Source organism: Macrotis lagotis, chromosome 8 (genome assembly GCF_037893015.1).
Source record: "Macrotis lagotis isolate mMagLag1 chromosome 8, bilby.v1.9.chrom.fasta, whole genome shotgun sequence".
In the NCBI taxonomy this organism is placed as follows: Eukaryota; Metazoa; Chordata; class Mammalia; order Peramelemorphia; family Peramelidae; genus Macrotis; species Macrotis lagotis.
The window spans coordinates 45,780,609-45,798,585 of NC_133665.1; the positions used below are offsets into that span (position 1 = coordinate 45,780,609).

General features: G+C 35.4%; 1 protein-coding gene across 5 annotated transcripts in view; it reads left to right on the plus strand.

Moving 5' to 3' along the window:
* GRID2IP (Grid2 interacting protein) overlaps positions 1–17,977 on the plus strand; it is an 898,914-nt gene that overhangs the window by 747,049 nt on the left and 133,888 nt on the right. For all 5 annotated transcript variants that reach the window (XM_074196787.1, XM_074196786.1, XM_074196789.1 and 2 more), the window contains exon 2: positions 9,878–10,494. In XM_074196787.1, coding sequence (XP_074052888.1) covers positions 9,886–10,494 — 609 coding nt within the window. In that variant the 5' untranslated portion in view covers positions 9,878–9,885. The remainder of the gene's footprint in view (positions 1–9,877; positions 10,495–17,977) is intronic.

Here is a 17,977-nt window from a genome sequence, read left to right on the forward strand (position 1 = left end):
AAGGTCTTCTGTCTTATTAGAAAATCTCTGTGACCTGTGATATTGATAAAGGGGACATTAAATGTTTATCTATATTTTTATGTTTGTCTTAACTACTGTGCTAGTATTTCAAATTTTCTATATAGCTTTGGTCTTTTCATCAGGAATTCTTAGAAGTCCTTTATTTCATTAAAGGTCCAGAAAGCCAGGTCTGGAGTCAGGAAGATTCCACTTCAAATCCAGCCTCCTACTTGTATTAGCTGTGTGACCCTGGGCAAGTCACTTGACCTCCATTTGCCTCAGTTTCTTTATCTATAAAATGAGAGTACTAATAGCACTTACCTCACAGGGTTATTGTAAGGGACAAATGAGATAATAATTATAAAGCACTTAGCACAGCAGTGTCTGGAACATAGAAAGTACCAAAAAATGTTAGCTGTTGTTATTATCATTAATATTATTCAGTTTTTTAATAAATCATTTTTACTTAAGTCTATATCATTTGCCTTCAAGAATATCATATTCCAAGTTCTCTGCTCCTTTATAGTTATGGCTGCTAAATGGTATGTGATCCTGTCTATATAGTTCTTTAGTATTTGAATTCTTTCTTTCTACCTTCTTGCAATATTTTTCTTTGCCATGGAAACTGAATCATAACTATAGTGTTTCTGGAAGTTTTCATTCTGTGATTTCTTTCAGGAGCTGGCTTTTCATTCTCACTTTGCCCTCTGGTTCAAAGAGATCTGGGAGGATTTCTTTCATTATTTCTTGAAATATAATATCTAGACTCTTTTTTGTGGTCAGAGTTTTCATGTAATCCAGAGATCCTTAAATTCTCTCATCTCAATCTATTTTCCAGGTCATTTACTTTACCATATGATATTTTATATTTTCCCCTCTATTTTTCCAGTCTTTTGACTTTATTTTAACTTTTTTTTGATGATTTCATGGAGTAACATTGACTTCTATTTAATCCATCTAAATTTCAGGTGATCTTCTGCTTAGGTAAAGTTTTCTACCAAGCTGTTAATTCTTCTAATTATTTTCATCTTAACTTTCAATTCATTTCCCATTTTTTCTTTTAGCACTCTTATTTGATTTTTTAAAATCACATTTAAGATTTTTAAAAATTCTTGCTCCATATATTCTAGGAATTCTAGTTGAATTTGTCCACAGGTTTTATTTTTCATTGAGGCTTAGAGTCATTCTGGGTTTGTGTCTTGAGTTTCCCTGTTATCCTAATAATTCTTTATAGTGGAAATTTTTTTTTCATTTTATTTGCTTATTTCTCTAGTCTACTAGTTGACTTTAGACTTTGTTAAGAGTTATGCTCTATATACTTCTAGAGAGAATATCAAGGTCCTTTTGCTGCTTTCTTGAGTGCTGTGGTATTCTAGGATCTCAGGATTAGACTGACAACTGCAAGCTTTCAGGGCTCCCAAACTGGTTTGGTCCAGGACAAAATCTGATCATTACCTTGTTTGTCTAAGCTCTGAACATTCCTGACCTGTTTGGGATCAGCAGCACACACACCTGTGAGCTTGTCCTTAGTTGGAATTCCAAGAGACCCCTACTGGACTCAGCCACTATAAACTAACTAGAAAATTCTGTAGGTTCAAAGTGACAACTTCAAGATCCTTTTGGTTTGACATTTCTTCCCTAATTCAAACTATTTTACTGCAGATTTCAGAATCTGAGTTCTTACTCAACTTTTGGGTCAAAGGTACTATTTGTTTCTGAACTTGTTCAGTATGTGTCCTAGGGCTATATACCCTGGAATATCACTCTTAGGCACAGGTCCTTGAATCTGTACATCTTGATTCTGAGACCTGGAACTGGGTAGTAAATAGAAGAGCTGCCATTTGGCACTTGTTCTTGCAGTCTGCTCAAGGTCAGTATCTTCCTGTGGGTTTGGCACCTCTTCTTGTCCAGGTACATAGTCATAGTCTTCTTTTAGTTCCTGACACCTGGAATTCCATTTGATGTACTGCTCACTAAATGCCTTCAAAGTGTCTGCACCCTCTCTTTCTGTCTCCCTTTGCTGATCTTGGCTGGAAATATGGTTCATAATTTTTTTCCTTCTATTTCTTGATTAGGACTGGTATGTTTTCTGGATCTTTGTGGAGGTCTTGCATCAGGAAGCTTAGCTATATTTCTTCTTGCTACTTTCCCATCTTGACCCCATCCCATCCTTTCTTTTAATGTTAGTCTTTTTTATTAGCTTTGCAAGATGCTGGCCAAATATATATTTTAATTTCCCCATTAGATGTATTCCATCCCTGGTCAGGAACACACTATTCCTATATATTCCACATTCCTTTTTCAGATACTATCTTCTTAAAATAGTTCATAACTCTGTCAGTAATGTAGGTAGTTCACAATCAATACTTCAGTCTTCTAAATTAAGTAGAAAATATTTATGTCTATCCATTAGATATGTGTGATGGGTTCTTGGAGCATTTAAGAGTCATCAATTTCAAATTAAAATAATATTTAGAGATGGAAGGGACTTGATATATAATATAGTTTAACTTTTTCATTTTACAGATGAGAAAAAAGGTACATAAAACACATAAAGAAAAAAGGTTTATAAAGTATCTAATGTTCACAAGTAATAAATGTCAGAAATGATACTGTAACTGAACTTAAGCTTCTTAATTCAAGTCCTTCTTGCTTTCCACCTCACTATGTAACAATGTGCTGAGTTTAGGAGTGGCTGATCCCTAGTCATGTTCCCTTTTCCTCTACAACTCTTGATGGGCAACTAGGTAGTGCAGTGGATAGAACACTGGCCTTGGAGTCAGGAGGACAGGCTTTCAAATCCAGCCCTAGACATTGGACACTTACTACCTGTGTGACCTTGGGAAAGTCACTTAACCCTGATCGCCTTGTGTTCAGGGTCATCTCCAGTTGTCTTGATCCATATCTGGCCACCGTACCTGGATGACTCTGGAGCAGAAAATGAGGCTGGCTACTTAGCACAGCCCTCCCCACTCAAATCCAATTCATGTGCTTGTCAGAGTATCACCTCCCTTATGTCATGGTCTTCTTCAATAAAGAACAAACATCATCATCATCATCATCATCATCATCATCATCATCATTATCATCATCATTGCAACTATTGATAGAGGAATGAGAGATACAGAAAGAATTAGCACCTTTACTTTCCCAAACCTAAGTAGCATCAATGCTAATAATGGTGGTGTTCTGGGGTAGTTAGGTGGCGCAGTGAATAGAGCACTGGCCTTGGAGTCAGGAGTACCTGGGTTCAAATCCGACCTCAGACACTTAATAATTACCTAGCCATGTGGCCTTGGGCAAGCCACTTAACCCCATTGCCTTGAAAAAAAAATCTAAAAAAAATAATGGTGGTGTTCTGTCCTAACTGTACTAGGAATATAAGAACTGGAAATAACAACTTGATCAGAATACAAGGAAAGATATAGTTTTCCTGAAGCCTTCCATTATGTGAGAAGTAGGGATATCAGGTCAGCTTTCCTGAGAAAAGTTCTCAAAGGCAATCTCACGAACAATTTAGAGGATTCTCCCATATGTTCTTGAAGTGTTCACATTTTGGATTGTTCTTAAATTTCAAAGCCCAAAGGGGGTAATAAAGACAGTTGTCATATCAGGAAGAACATATATTAAATTTGATTGCATATTACCCTTATCATGATGGGGAGGATAACCTTAGGTTTTCTAAGACCATGCTAACAGAATGTAAACTCTGGCAGGTTCTACCATGTTGGTTTTTTGAGAACCATTCTCCTTAGAATAGGGAGGCTAAGCACCAGCTGATTGGCCATTTGGTCATGAATTTTCTTGACCATAGCAATCTAGGAAATCAAGAACAACAGAAAATGAACTGTGGATCCTTGTAGTGCTCTTTTTTGGGATCTCTTCCACTTCTCTAGGAATAGTGGTAGGCTGACAGAAAAGTATGCTAAGAATCACGTTTTTTAGACTAGTGGTTCTTCAACTTTTTTTTGTATCAGGGATCTTTAAGCAGTCTTTTAAAATAATATTTTTAAATGCAACAAGAAAAATACATGGGATTAGGAAAGAAACCAATTATATTGAAATAAATTATTAGTTTTTTAATATTTCTAGGTAAACAGTCCCTTTGACAATTAATAAACATATGAACAGCTAAATTAATGTGAAATTCTTATCTACTTACCTGTGAGTATATATACTATTAGAATATTTGATACTCTAGTAATTAATTATATTAATCTTGGCACTCATTAAATGATACAAAAGGAAGTAGCAACTAAATGGAAGGGTATTTCATTGTTTCCCCTTTGCAGAGAAGATAAAGAAGTCAGTTTTATAAACTATCAAGCAACAACAAAAAACATAGTTTCATTATATTCCCATGATAATGATAATAAGAATTTGTAAAAATAGTACCACAAAAGTAATTTCAGTTTATGAACCAACATCTGTTGTAAAGGATAAGTAGAAAAGAAGAAGTAGAAAAATTTTTATGAAGAACTGGATAGGAAAAAACTTTACGGGGCAGCTAGGTGGCATGGTGGATAAAGCACTGGCCTTGGAGTCAGGAGTACCTGGGTTCAAATCCGGCCTCAGACACTTAATAATTACCTAGCTGTGTGGCCTTGGGCAAGCCACTTAACCCCATTGCCTTGCAAAAAAAAAAACCTAAAAAAAACCCTTTATGTTGAATGAAGATATACTTTGCTACTCAATAACTTTATTGTAGAATTGGTCAAAGGAGAGGATGCTGACAAATATGTTTTTGAAATTAGAAATAAGGGAAACAGAAGACTTGCAAACCACATGAATTTGTAAACTACTTGAATTTGTATGTCATGAATGTTTTGAAAGACTAATTTCATGGCAACAACCAAATAATTTCAAGTGAAATTTATCATATTTTAACAGATTGTAAATAATTCAATATTGACATAAAAGGCATTTCTGACTCAGTTAAATATAATCAGACCACTTATTAGAACACAAGTCAAAGCTAACACAAAACTAGAAGAATAAAAATTTTAAAAGATATAACAAATTATTAAAACATCTCCAACCTGACCTATTTTTTAAAAAAATTGAAATTAAAAAATGAGAAATAGATAGGTAGACAGCTCACAACTAATAAACAGCTCTTAACTATTTCTTTAAGAAGCTTAAATAATAGAAATTCATTGTGAAGAAGAGAAGAACAAAAATGTCTAGAAATTACTTCAACTAGCAAATACTTGATCTCCTTGCTAAGTAAAAATTTATGGTTGCCAAGGGCAATACTGATTTAGAATAAAAAAATCTTTAAAGATCTTAAGTGCTGAAGTGACTAGGTGGCAGTAGATAGAGCACCAGCCCTGGAATCAGGAAGACCTGAGGTCAAATTCAACCTCAGACACCTAATACTTGCTTAACTATGTGATCTTGGGCAAATCACTTAACCCCATTTCCTTGAAAAAAAATCCAAAAAAAAAAAAGATCTCATGTGCTTCATAAAACAGCTAGTAGTGAAGGAAAAAATATAAGTAAGAAAGTCTGATAAGAAGTCCAATGAAGGGAAGACATTTCTGGGACATTTAAGAATGGAAATGAAAGGAGAATAACAAAACAAGTAAATGATGGAAAGATTTGTAAATATTTTAATACAAAACTCTATTTACCATCAAAAAACAGTGGATTCATCATATTTAGACTCTAACATCATCATTCTAGATATGCTTTATGAAAAAGTAGAAATGTTAGTGAAGAAAATAAAAATGGAAAGAATACTCGGACTAGATCAAACAAACAGAGAATAGATCCATGCTGGAACTGAAGGATTGGTTCTTAAGGTATCTGAAATATGAACTCACAAAAAAGACTTGGAAAATTTTCAAATCTTGGAAAAATTTCAAATCTTACTCTAATAAAAGCAGTCACCTGCTTGTATGATTACTTTCCGATATCTATTTAAAATTTTTATCAGACTAATCTAACTCACAGAGAGTATCTTTGATAGAACTATAAGGAAAGAGCAGATAGATTTTTGCAAGTGATATCCCATGTAATTGTATAGTTCATTTAATGGCTCCAACCTTTCCCTATAACAAAGGCTAACCTTTTAGACACCAATATTCTTTTGAAGGTGTTATATTGCTGAGTCATGGAATACTCCAGTCTTCAAATAAGTGAAGTTACAGTTCACCCAAAGGACAGTGATGAGATACACAGGAGTTATGAGTGGGATTCAACACTATCAATGAGGAAGCATTAAATGGTATAAAGGTTATCATTGGAAAAATGTATGACTAGATAAAAAAATTGGATAATCATACACTGATATCAAGGGATACCTGATGGACAGCCCACATACTCAATTGATCCACTCGTGTCAAGAGATCTAGAAATTGTCCTGACATGTTAGGTAGATTGATATTTAGAATTTATGAAATGAAATGAATTAGAAGAGAAAAGGATGGATAGTGGTAAATGAATTGTGATCTGGTTACTTGGAGAGTATACACAAATATCAGTTGCATCATATATTTTTAAAAAAGTATTATAACTGAGTCTGAAAATTGGAGGATACCCCCTAGAGTATCTGTTCTAATACCTTGATGTTCTAGCCCAATGTCTATGAAAAGTGGCCAACAAGCTTCTTCTTGAATAACTCAACAGGAAACTCACTGTCTTTAATGGTGTCCAATTCCTTTTAGATACCTTTTATTGTTATAAAGTTCTTTCTTATAGTGGGTCAAAAACTATTATCATCAGCCTATTGTTCTTTTGTCCTCTGGAGCTATACAAAATAAAACATGTCTAATCCCTTTTTTGTGTGGTGTAATATATAAAGAACTGACTTTGGAAATAGGAAGACCTGAGTTAAAAAATCTCATCTCCATTACTTCTGGACAAGTGTGACTCTGGGCCATTCATTTAATATCTAGGTGTCCCAGGACACTTTTTGTAATTATAATTTGAAGTTTCCTCAGCAGAAGTTCTCTACATTGATGAAATCACAGGTCCAGATCTCATCCCCCCAAATCCTTTTTCATATTACAACAATTTAGTTATATTATTATTATGTTTTCCTTAAGTTATTTCTTTTCCTGACTCCTTCAAGTGGTGTTCTTAAGGCATGATCTCTGATATATTCTTGTTTGTCCTTTTTTGTGGATACACCTTGATTTCTCAATAACCTTTCTAGAACTGACTAGAACTGAACATAGCATTCCAGAGATTGACTAAGACACAACACAATAGAATTGTCACTTCATTTATACTTTTTTAACTGTAACCTAAGATAGCATTCATAAATTTATTATGAGATTGCAGTGCAATAAAATCACTATTTTTATGCCACATTTCCAACATTCTGTATTTATGTGATTGATTCCTTTTTTCCCTAAGTGCGGGATTTTATATTTATCTCTAATCTAATTCAACAATATTTATGTAACACCTACTCTATGAAAAAGATCATGTAGGAAGATAATATTTGTTTTACACAAAATATGTACACATTTGTGCATATGCATTCATATATATATGATATTATATATCACTTATGTATTATATATGGTACAATATATAGCATGTACCATATATATGTATATATTCAGATTTTATATATACATATACAAACACACACACACATATATATATACAAACACATACACTCTCTCTCTCTCTCTCTATATATATATATATATATATGTATATATATATGCATATATAATATGTGTTGACCCATCATTCTAGACTATTTTTTGGTTGCTGATCTTCTCATCCAGCAAATTAGTTATCCTTTTCAATCTTGTTCCTTTATTTCTTTTTTTCACTTTATTTCAGCTATTAATTGAAAGGAAAAAAAAGCTGAACAGGAGAGGGTTGAAAACACAGTCCTTAGCACTCATTACAGACTTTCCCCCAGGCTTATATCAATATAATACTTAAGTGAAAATAGAAAGCAGTGGGAATCTGGTAGGAAACAAGATCCTGAAAACTGAAGGCCAACCTGTAATTGAGCTGAAGACACTATGTTAGCAGTTAGTATTTCTCATAGTAGGACCAAGATATTTTCCCCTTTTAGTACTTCTTAACTATTTTTTTAAAAGACTGTAACTTTATTGGTGAAGGTACTTCTTCCACCAATGCAACTATTTCATGTCTTTGTCATGGTTACATCATAGATAAAAATGAAAAATCCCTCTCCTGGTAACTGGTCTTATAAGCTTCTCTTAATTTGGTCAAACAAAGACTAATCCTTGGATAACAAACTCAAGAGATCTATACTTAGCAGATTTGTAGACTTGCCTTCTGTGGGTAGAACATTCTAGAACTAAGAGTTTTCTTCAATTGAAGTTTTCTTCATTAAAGCTTCAGTGGATACCTTTGTGGATATTTTACAGAACAGTGTCTCCAGGACATCTTAAGAATGTTGGGGAAGAAAGCCCAGTGTAATACTCTTTGTGGACCTCAAGGATATGTGACTTTCCTCAGGGATATTCTTTCCAGAAATAGTTTCTTCAACTCTTCTGCAGTTCAGTAGATGTTTTTCAAAAGTTGTTGTGGCCCAGAAATCATTACCCTGTGGCCAACCAGATGATAAAACTACTAAAATTAATTAAACTGGTCTCTGAGAACAAACATATACTTGATCATTGGGGTCACACTCAAAGTCTTTCCAGGTTGACCTATGTCTTTTTTTTTTTTTTTTTTAGGTTTTTACAAGGCAAATGGGGTTAAGTGGCTTGCCTAAGGCCACACAGCTAGGTAGTTATTAAGTGTCTGAGACCGGATTTGAACCCAGGTACTCCTGACTCCAGGGCCAGTGCTTTATCCACTACGCCACCTAGCTGCCCCAGCCTATAAGTCTTGCCAGAGATTATGGTTTACTGAAATAGCCTTCAAGAACTCAGGGCTATCTCCACACCAAAAGGAGTCATTTGAGTAGGACTCTGGTGGAATACATTATAAGTGTAAAAAATTACTTCTGATTCTTGTGAATCCACACAATATATTTCACAATAATGTGAATTATTAGAGACATAAGACTCTTGTCTTCTAATTTTGAAGTCTTTCAACTTCATTTTGAATCTTTTAGATAAAGTATTTTAGATGAAGGTGGGTGAAATGTTGACCATTGACATTTTTTATTTTCTAAACCATTAAGTAAAGATGGCTTCTGCTTTTGCCTTTTCTCCAGCTCCAGCTAATTTTACATTCTCTGTGGAACTCAATGAAACAGACTTAAGAAGCAATGCAACCAAAAGAAAAAAAAAATCACAAATTCCCCTAGAATTTTTAGGTTTACAGAGTGATATCTTTCTCACAACAGTCCTGTGAAGTAGATAATGAAAAATCATCACCTCAATTTCATAGATGAGGAAGCTGTGACAGCAAATAATATTTCTGGAATTCAAGCTCAGGTCTTCTGACAAGTTCAGGGATCTTTCCATTATAACACATTATCAGTCAGTCAGCCAATAAGCCTTTGTTAAGAATTAGGCCCTAGCAGTACAAAGAACGGCAAAAACTAAGGCTTTGACCTCAAGAATCTCACATTCTAGTGGAAGAGAAAACATGCAACAAAAATAAAAAAATATGTACAAGATATATACAGTATAAATGGAAGGTAATCTCAAAGGGAAAGCACTATATGAAAGAGGGGATGTGAGAGAGGAAAGAGAATAGTTCAGAAAAGACCACCTGAAGAAGATGGAGATTTGAGTTGAGCCTTGAAGCAAACTAGGGCTGCTCCAGTAAGGAACACCCCTGCCTTAGGTACTCAAAATTTGTAGTTTTTCTAGAAGGAGCCAACTTGGCTTGATTGTGGTTATTTGGTCAGAGTCTGAAGATGACTTACTAAAATTCTTAAGGCATTGTAAAGATTTCTCATCCATCTTTTGATCTTCCTTTCTAGTTACCATCATGCCAGCGACCAATCAAGGTTGGCCTGAGGAGTTTGGATTTAGGATTGGTGGGAATGGTCCATGCTACATCCTCCAGGTGGAAGAAGGAAGCAGTGCCTACCTGGCTGGACTCCAACCTGGAGACCAGATTCTGGAGATTGAAGGCCAGCTGGTAACCTCCCTGAATTGCCAGAGCCTAGTGACCTTAGCTCAGCAGTGTGAGAATGTACCTCCCAGCATTGGGGTGGTGTCCCGGATACAGCAGGTTGAGCTTCTCCCTGGTCCTGATAGTAGCTTTGGTTTTACCTTGCTGAGAGGCAACCCTCTGCAAGTGGGGAATGTTAACACTGGCTCCCCTGCAGAAGAGGCTGGCCTTAAGACAGAAGATTACATTCTGGAGATTAATGGAATCCCTGTGAAACAGTATGAAATGGCTACTCTCCTGATTGAATCCTGCCAGGGGAAAGCACTAGGCCTGGGGCTGCTAAAACTGGGGAAACATAACCGAAGCAGCAGCAGCAACAGCAGCAGTAGCAGCAACAGCAGCAACAGCATCCTAGAATTAGTGCAAAGCCCTGAATCTGTACACCTGGAGAGGAGGCACAAAGCCAAAGAGTTCAACAAAAAGGTGAGGTCCACGTCAGGTGTACTGTTGCTAGAGAAAGTAATTCATCTATAATTTTAGATGGTAGTCTTATCTAGATGAAGGAGTGTAGAAAAAAGGGGTTAATGAATAGAATAGCTGTGTGACTTTGGGAAGACATACAGCCTCTCAGAGACTCCTTCATTTTCCTCATTTGGAACTGAGTTGGGTTCTTTCTAACTTTAAAGACATTGTAATTGAAATGAAATTGAAATTTTAACTCTATCACTTGGCATTTTGGATCCATCTCTCCATTTCACTTTTGAAGTTCCTTGAACTAGGACAATTATGGTATCCTGATAAAACATCTATTGAGTTGCATATAAACTCCTCAACCATTTTGAGCAACTAGGTAAAGAAGGTAAAGGGAAGGGTCAGTTATCAAAAAAGAATACAATACCCAAGTCTCTATATTCATGTAACTTAAAGAATTAAGTCAAGGGAACAAGACAAGTTAAAAATCAGTGTTATGGAAGATCTTGAAGAGATCTGTGACTTCATTGGTATGGGTATGAGTATTCATTTCAATGACTCATTAGAACACCGCTAGACTTTAGACAGTTTTGAAGAAATGGCTCTCCACACCACGCTCCCTAAGTCATTATCCTGTGACCAAACTTCCATTGATGAAACTCTATCCTCATCTAGGTTGCTCCTCAGAAGATAAATATTGATGTATCCATTTTTAGATAACAGTAATTTAGATAATAGCAAAATAGATAATAATAATAATAGTAGTGATATCTAATATATTTGCAAAATATTTTTACATATAATGTCTCAATACTATTGCATACTATTTATTATTATTGTTAATATTATCATCCCCATTTTACAAATGAGAAAACAGATAATCAGGGTTTAAATGATTTGCCCAGGGTCACATAGCCAATAAATGTCAGAGACTGAATTCTAACTCAATTTTTTATTTTAAGTAATACTAATAAAAATTATAATGATGATGATGATGATGATAATGATAATAATAAAACTTTATAGAGTGCTTACAAAGGCACTGTGCTAAGTGCTTGTAATGATTATCTCATTTGGTCCTTATAACCACCTTGGAAGATAGATAGTATTATTATTATTATTCCCATTTTACAGATGAGGAAACTGAGGCAAACAGAGGTTAAGTGACTTGTCCAGGGTCACATCACTAGCGTTTAAGACCAGATTTGAATTTGGGTCTTCCTGACTCTCTTATCAACTCTTATCAACTCTTATCAACTCACTATCCACATCAGCTCTTCTAAACTTTTCCGTCTCTCCTAAACCTCACATAACTGTCTTTCCCACTCTCTCTCAACTGAAAATCTAGCATCATATTTTAATAGTAATAGTAATAGTATTGAAACCATTTGCTCCTCTGCTATCCCTTAGGTGCCTTCTGCCACTTTCACCTGTCTCCCATAATGAAGAGGCCTTATTCTTTACTAAGGTTAGCCCCTCTATCTGTTTAAGCAATGCCATTCCATTGCATCTCTTTTAACAGACTACTCCTTTGACAATCCTACCCTTTCACTTATTTCCAATATCTTCCTCTCTATTGGCTACATTCCTGATGTCTACAAACATATTTGTGCTTTCCTATCCTGAAAAAAACCCTCAATCCTTGCTCCCTGCTCCTTATCATCCTATATCTCTTCTGCCTTTTATAATTAAACTCCTCAAAACGGCAGTCTATAATAGGTGCCTTCACTTTCTCTCCTCACACTCTTCTTAATTCCTTATAATCTGACTTCTGATCTTCTCATTCCACCAGAATTGCCATCTCCAAAGTGATTAATGGTCTAGTTTCCAAATTCAGTGCATTTTTCAGTTCTTCTTGCTCTATCTGTAGTCTTTGATGCTCTTGATTATCCTCTCCTCCTTGAAGTTTTCCTCTCTCTAGGACATCATTCTCTCTTTGTTTTTGTCCAACCTATCTGACCACTCCTCTGTCTTCTTTGATGGATCCTCCTCCAGATCACTCCCTCCAATTGTAGGTGTCCCTTAAGGTTTTGTCCTGGGTCCTCTTCTCTTTTCCCTCTTCACTTGGTGATCTCATCAGCTCATATGGATTTAACGGCCATTTATAGGCTGATGATTCTTAAATCTACTTTTACTCTCCACTGATTTCCCATCTGGTACCTCCAAGTGTCTATCAGACATCTTGAACTAGATGGCCTAGGAGACATCTTAAACTTAATATATCCAAAACAGAACTTATTCCCGCCCCCCCCCCCCGCTTACTTTAAAGGGTAATACCATTCTCCCAGTGCCTCAGGTTCTCAAGAGTCATGCTGGATTGCTTCCTGTCCCCCTTTCCAACCCACCCCCCAAAAAAAACCACCTTAGTTTTTATTTTGTATATATACAAACATACATGTGCTTACATAAATATATTTACATATTGTCTATCCCCATTAGAATATAAATTCCTTGACAGGGGCTGTGAATTTATGCAAAATGTATTTCTATATTAGTCATGTTGCAAAATAAAATGCAAACAAAAAATTTAAAAATTATACTTCAGTTTGCATTCATAATACATTAGTTCTTTTTCTGGAGGTGGAGAGAATTTTTCATCATGGGTCCTTTGGATCATTGTTTTGATCAAAATAGCTAAGTATTTCCTAGTTGATCATCTTTGTACTACTATTGTTACTGTGTACAATGTTCTCCTAGTTCTGTAGAGCTATATTTTGAAAGAAAAATCAAATAATTGAATACGAGGTAAGGAGGGAAAGGAATATGTCAAATATTACTGGAGTGTTGACTGTGAAGGAGTGGGAAAATCATGATGCTATTAACAGAAATGGGAAATTCAGGTGGCATGATGGGGAGAGATTAGTTTAAACTTCATGTTTAGCTTGATTCATGGGTTATTGTGACATTTTGAAACAGTCACTGTTAATAGATTAAATGGGAGTATCTTTGACAGTTTGCAAAAAATTTTAATGAAATTTTGTCCATGGGAAGGCTGATATTTGATTCAATTGAGAGAATTATATTATTCATTGGACTATCTGCAGGTTATAATGAAATTGTTAGAACATTCAGTTTTCTTCCCTAATGACTTCCCTGTCAATATGACAATGTTACAGGCAAGCTAAAGCTCTTCTACCCATATATGAATAATGACTCAGTAGAATTATTAACCAGTGAAATGAGGGCTCTATTTCTTCTCTAGTCCTTGGAATTTTCAATTTTTCTATCAAAATCTGCAAAGGAGTAGGTTGATTCTGACCTAATTTAGTATACTACTAGAGACTATGCACATAATGTGCATGTTGAACTATTAGGAAATTTTACTTTTGAGTATATTTTACAAAGTGGTGTCCAATACTTAATAGGGATTTCAGGAAGATAGCACCTTGTAAATATTAAAGCAATCAGTCAAGCATTTATTAAGGGCTTACATTTCCAGACACTATGCTGTTCTTTGGATATAAAGAAAGGCAAACATTCTTATAGGTACACAACATGCAAACAACTTTATGCAAACAAATTATATACAGGAGAAACTGTATCTAATCTCAGAGGAAAAGCTCTAACATTAAGGGGAATCAATAAAAACCTCTTGCAGAGCCTGAGATTTTAGCTGATATTTGAAGGGAGCTAGAAGGAGATGAATTCCAAGTATGGGGAGACAGCCACTGAAAATGCCTAGCATCCACCCATGGATAAGTCTGTTTTCTAAAAAAACAAAAACAAAAAACCTATAAAAATGAGACCTCAACCTTCCCCTGCCTACCCCACCATGTTTCCATATCCATCAAATCCAGTGCTCCCATCTACAATCTATGGTTATACAAGTGTTTGTCTGAACCATTCTCCCACCCCATCTTCTTCCTCATACTACCTGGTTCCCTTTACCAGACCATCCCCCTTAGTCCTGTGTGGTCTACCTTTGCACCCATTTTACTTGTCTTGATACCTTCTGTGTCTATTTAAAATACTATTATACCCTGTCTCCCACTGCCATCTTGGTCTTTCCTAGAAAGTATTCAGTAAATTGTGTGTGCCTGCTCCCATTAAATGTCATGATTTAATTACCAATTCAACACTCATACCTAACCAAACTCTACCATTTGCCTTTTCTGCTTCAAATTTCAGGCTGCTGAATACCACTAGAGAATGTCATATAATCAGATAGACTAGTGTCTGCTAAAAACTCTCTAATTGGCCTCCCACTGCTGCAGGACAAAACTTTCATTCTTTCTTTTTTGACTATACCATTCCATTGATGCTTTAAAGAAGAGAAAGAAGGAAGGAGAGAAGAAAGGATGGAAGGGAAGAAGGGAGAGAGAGGAAGCATATAATGTCAGGCACATAAGCACTGGAAATACAGATAGAAGTAAAAGAGAAAAAAAAAGAAAATCAGTCCTTGCTTCCATTCTCACATGGCAAGACAAGATGTCAGAATAGGAGGTAGGAGTTGAAGATAAGGTGTTTTTTTTTTTTTAACGCAGAGGTGCAAGGCATCTGTGATCCACTGAAAAGTGTTGATTTTGGAGTTGGAAGATCTAGGTCCAAATTCTTCCTTGATCACTTACTACTTATTTGACTTTGGTGAAATCATTTACCTTCTCTGGGCTAAATAAGGGGATGGCTTTGTGGTCTCCAGAGTCCATTCCATCTCCTAATCTATGATCCTGTGATACTGACAGTAATTGCTATGTATCTGGATGTGGCTTAAAAGACTAATGTGTAAGCAGGTAAGAAAGCATTTGTTCATCACCTGATAGGAACCAGACACTTTGCTAAGTCCTGAAGATGCAGACAAACAGAAAGACAGTCTTTGACCTCAAATAAGTTGCAAGAGAATCAAAAGTCCTCTCTATCTTTTATATATATATATATATGTATATATATACATATATATATATGTATATATATACATATATATATATGTATATATAAAGATTTATTCTCTGATTTATAGCCACAGTTGCTTTTTTTCAGAATCTGCCACTGGTCTTTTTGTTTGTATTATTTTTTTTTTGCTCCTATTTATTGTGGTTTAGAAGCCTTTACAACCTTCCTCCCCAAAAGAGGTGGTGATGTTTTCAAACCTAAGTAGTTGAATGCTGGTAAATATGCTATTGCTGTTCCCAACTGTAAATCTTTTCTTAAGGATTTGGACCTAAACATTTCTTTTTTTGCTTTCCTGCCTTGTATTGATATATAAATGATGTTTTGGTAGTTAAGTTTGAGACTAGGCTGATAAAAGGTAATAGGTGAAGAACTACTATCTATCATCAGGAAAGCATAGGATTTATAAGCTTTGGAATCCTCTAAGAACAGTTAATTGTAAATGGTTATATAGTTAAACCTCTCAGAAGCATAATGCTGACAGAATGTAAACTCCTGGACTACAAGGACTTTTTTAATATCTGTAGTCTTGTTGTCAAAGTGTCCAAGTTTTCATTGACTGATTGAAATCACCAAAGGACTCTAGAAGAGTTTTGCATCGTCTCATTTGATTCTCCAAGCAGTCAGGGAAGTAATGAGAACAGGTATAATCTTTTCCATTATAGCTGAGAAAAGTGAAGTTTTTTGAGGTTCTTAAAATTAAATATATCAAAACCAGAATTTATTGCCTTTTCCTTCCAACCTACCTCTCCTAAATTCCCTATTTATATCAACTATATTCCCATGGCCTATAATCATAGCCACAGTGTCCCACCTGACTTTATCCTAGTCTTCACTCCCAGTCCTAAGCTGTTGCCAAGTTTTGATGATTTTGCCTCAACATCTCTCTCATTCATTTCCTTTACTTCACTTGGATGGTTACTGATTTCATTCAAGCCCTCACCATCTCATCCTTTTTTTTGTTTTTTGCAAGGCAATGGGGTTGCTTCCAATTCTTTCCCTTTCTAGTCCATCCTTCAGAGTGCTGCCAAAACAATTTTCCTAAAGTACAGATATGATCCTTCACTTTTGTGGTCAAGAATTTTCGCTTGTTTCCTATTGCTTCTAGCATAAAAGGCAAACTCTCTCTGGTATTTAAAGTCTTTCACAGATTGACTCCAGGCTTCGCTTCCAGTTTTATTTCAAGTTGTTCTCATTATGCCAAACTGACTGTTTTGCTGTTTCCCAAGTCACAACATTCAGTCTCCCATCTTTCTACCTTTGCTCAGACTCTCCTTCTACATGTCCAAGAGCCTTAAGAATAGAAGCACTCACCCAGACCATTGGCCCCACTTCTAACCCTTATCCTTAAATCTTCATCTAGGGTAGTAACACTTAGAGAGAAGGGTACCTGCTCTCTGCCACCACAGCCAATGATCAAATGTCAACAGTGGGTAGGGAAGCCCAAGATTGAGGAAATATCAATGTTCCCCACCCTAGTATATCAGTCATTTTTCTAACCTGCTTCCCTCCCTTAACTATCCCCCATTTTACATTTTACTTATTTATCTACATGTCCTGTTACCCTCAAGTAATATAAGCTTTTTGAAGGCAGCCACACTGTTGGTTTTCAAGTTTATATCTCAAGTATCTTAAACATAGAGTTTTTCATAAGGAGGAACTATATAAATGTCCAAATGAGATGAATTGAAAAAGTTTTTGCCCAAATTCAATGTGCCTAATATAAGAAAAATTATTTTATTAAATGACTCTGATAAAATCTGATTAACAGAAACTATAGGGAATTAACACAAATCTGTATGATTAAAAGCTATTTGCTAATAATCGAGTGGTAAAAGCAAATAATTTTCAAAAGAAAAAATGTAAACTAACAATTCTCTGAATAATTGTTCAAAAATCACTAGTTTTGCTGTATTAATTCAATCCTAACCAAGTATTGTATTGGAACCAACTTGAGCACCTGAGATTATTCTGTCAAATTTTCAGTGTGAGCATTTGTACCCCCTAAATGAGTCACTGGTACAAATAGGAGCTTGATTTGTTGTTTTGTTAACTGTCTAGACATAAGAAAATGACAGGGAAATGTTAATGTAGATCAAACTTAAAAGTGTCTTGCAGTTTTGGAGAGCCAGTTATTTAACCTTTACTACATACCCCTCTACCTAGTTCAATTCAACAAACATTCATTAAATGCCAAATTATGTGCAAGACCTTGTCTTAGACTGGGTATGTGACTGTGAAAGCAGATAAAGTTTCTGATCCTTGATGGTTGGTTGTTTTACAATTTTTTTTTTTTAGTTTTCTTCTTATTTAGGTATTCTATGTATGCTCCTGTGAGTGGAATTTTAAGTTGAAATTTTAGGACTGAGTTGACTTTACAGGTGCCTACATATGTAGGGCATATCTTTCCATAAATTTACATGTCTTTGGGGGAGACATTGGGGATGCATAGGGGTCAAGGATGACAGATTGATACTTAAGGAAAATATATGAAGGTTCTTTTTTTTTAAGTTTTTACAAGGCAGTGGAGTTAAGTGACTTGCCCAAGGTCACACTTCTAGGCAATTATGTGTCTGAGACAGGATTTGAACTCAGGTCCTCCTAATTC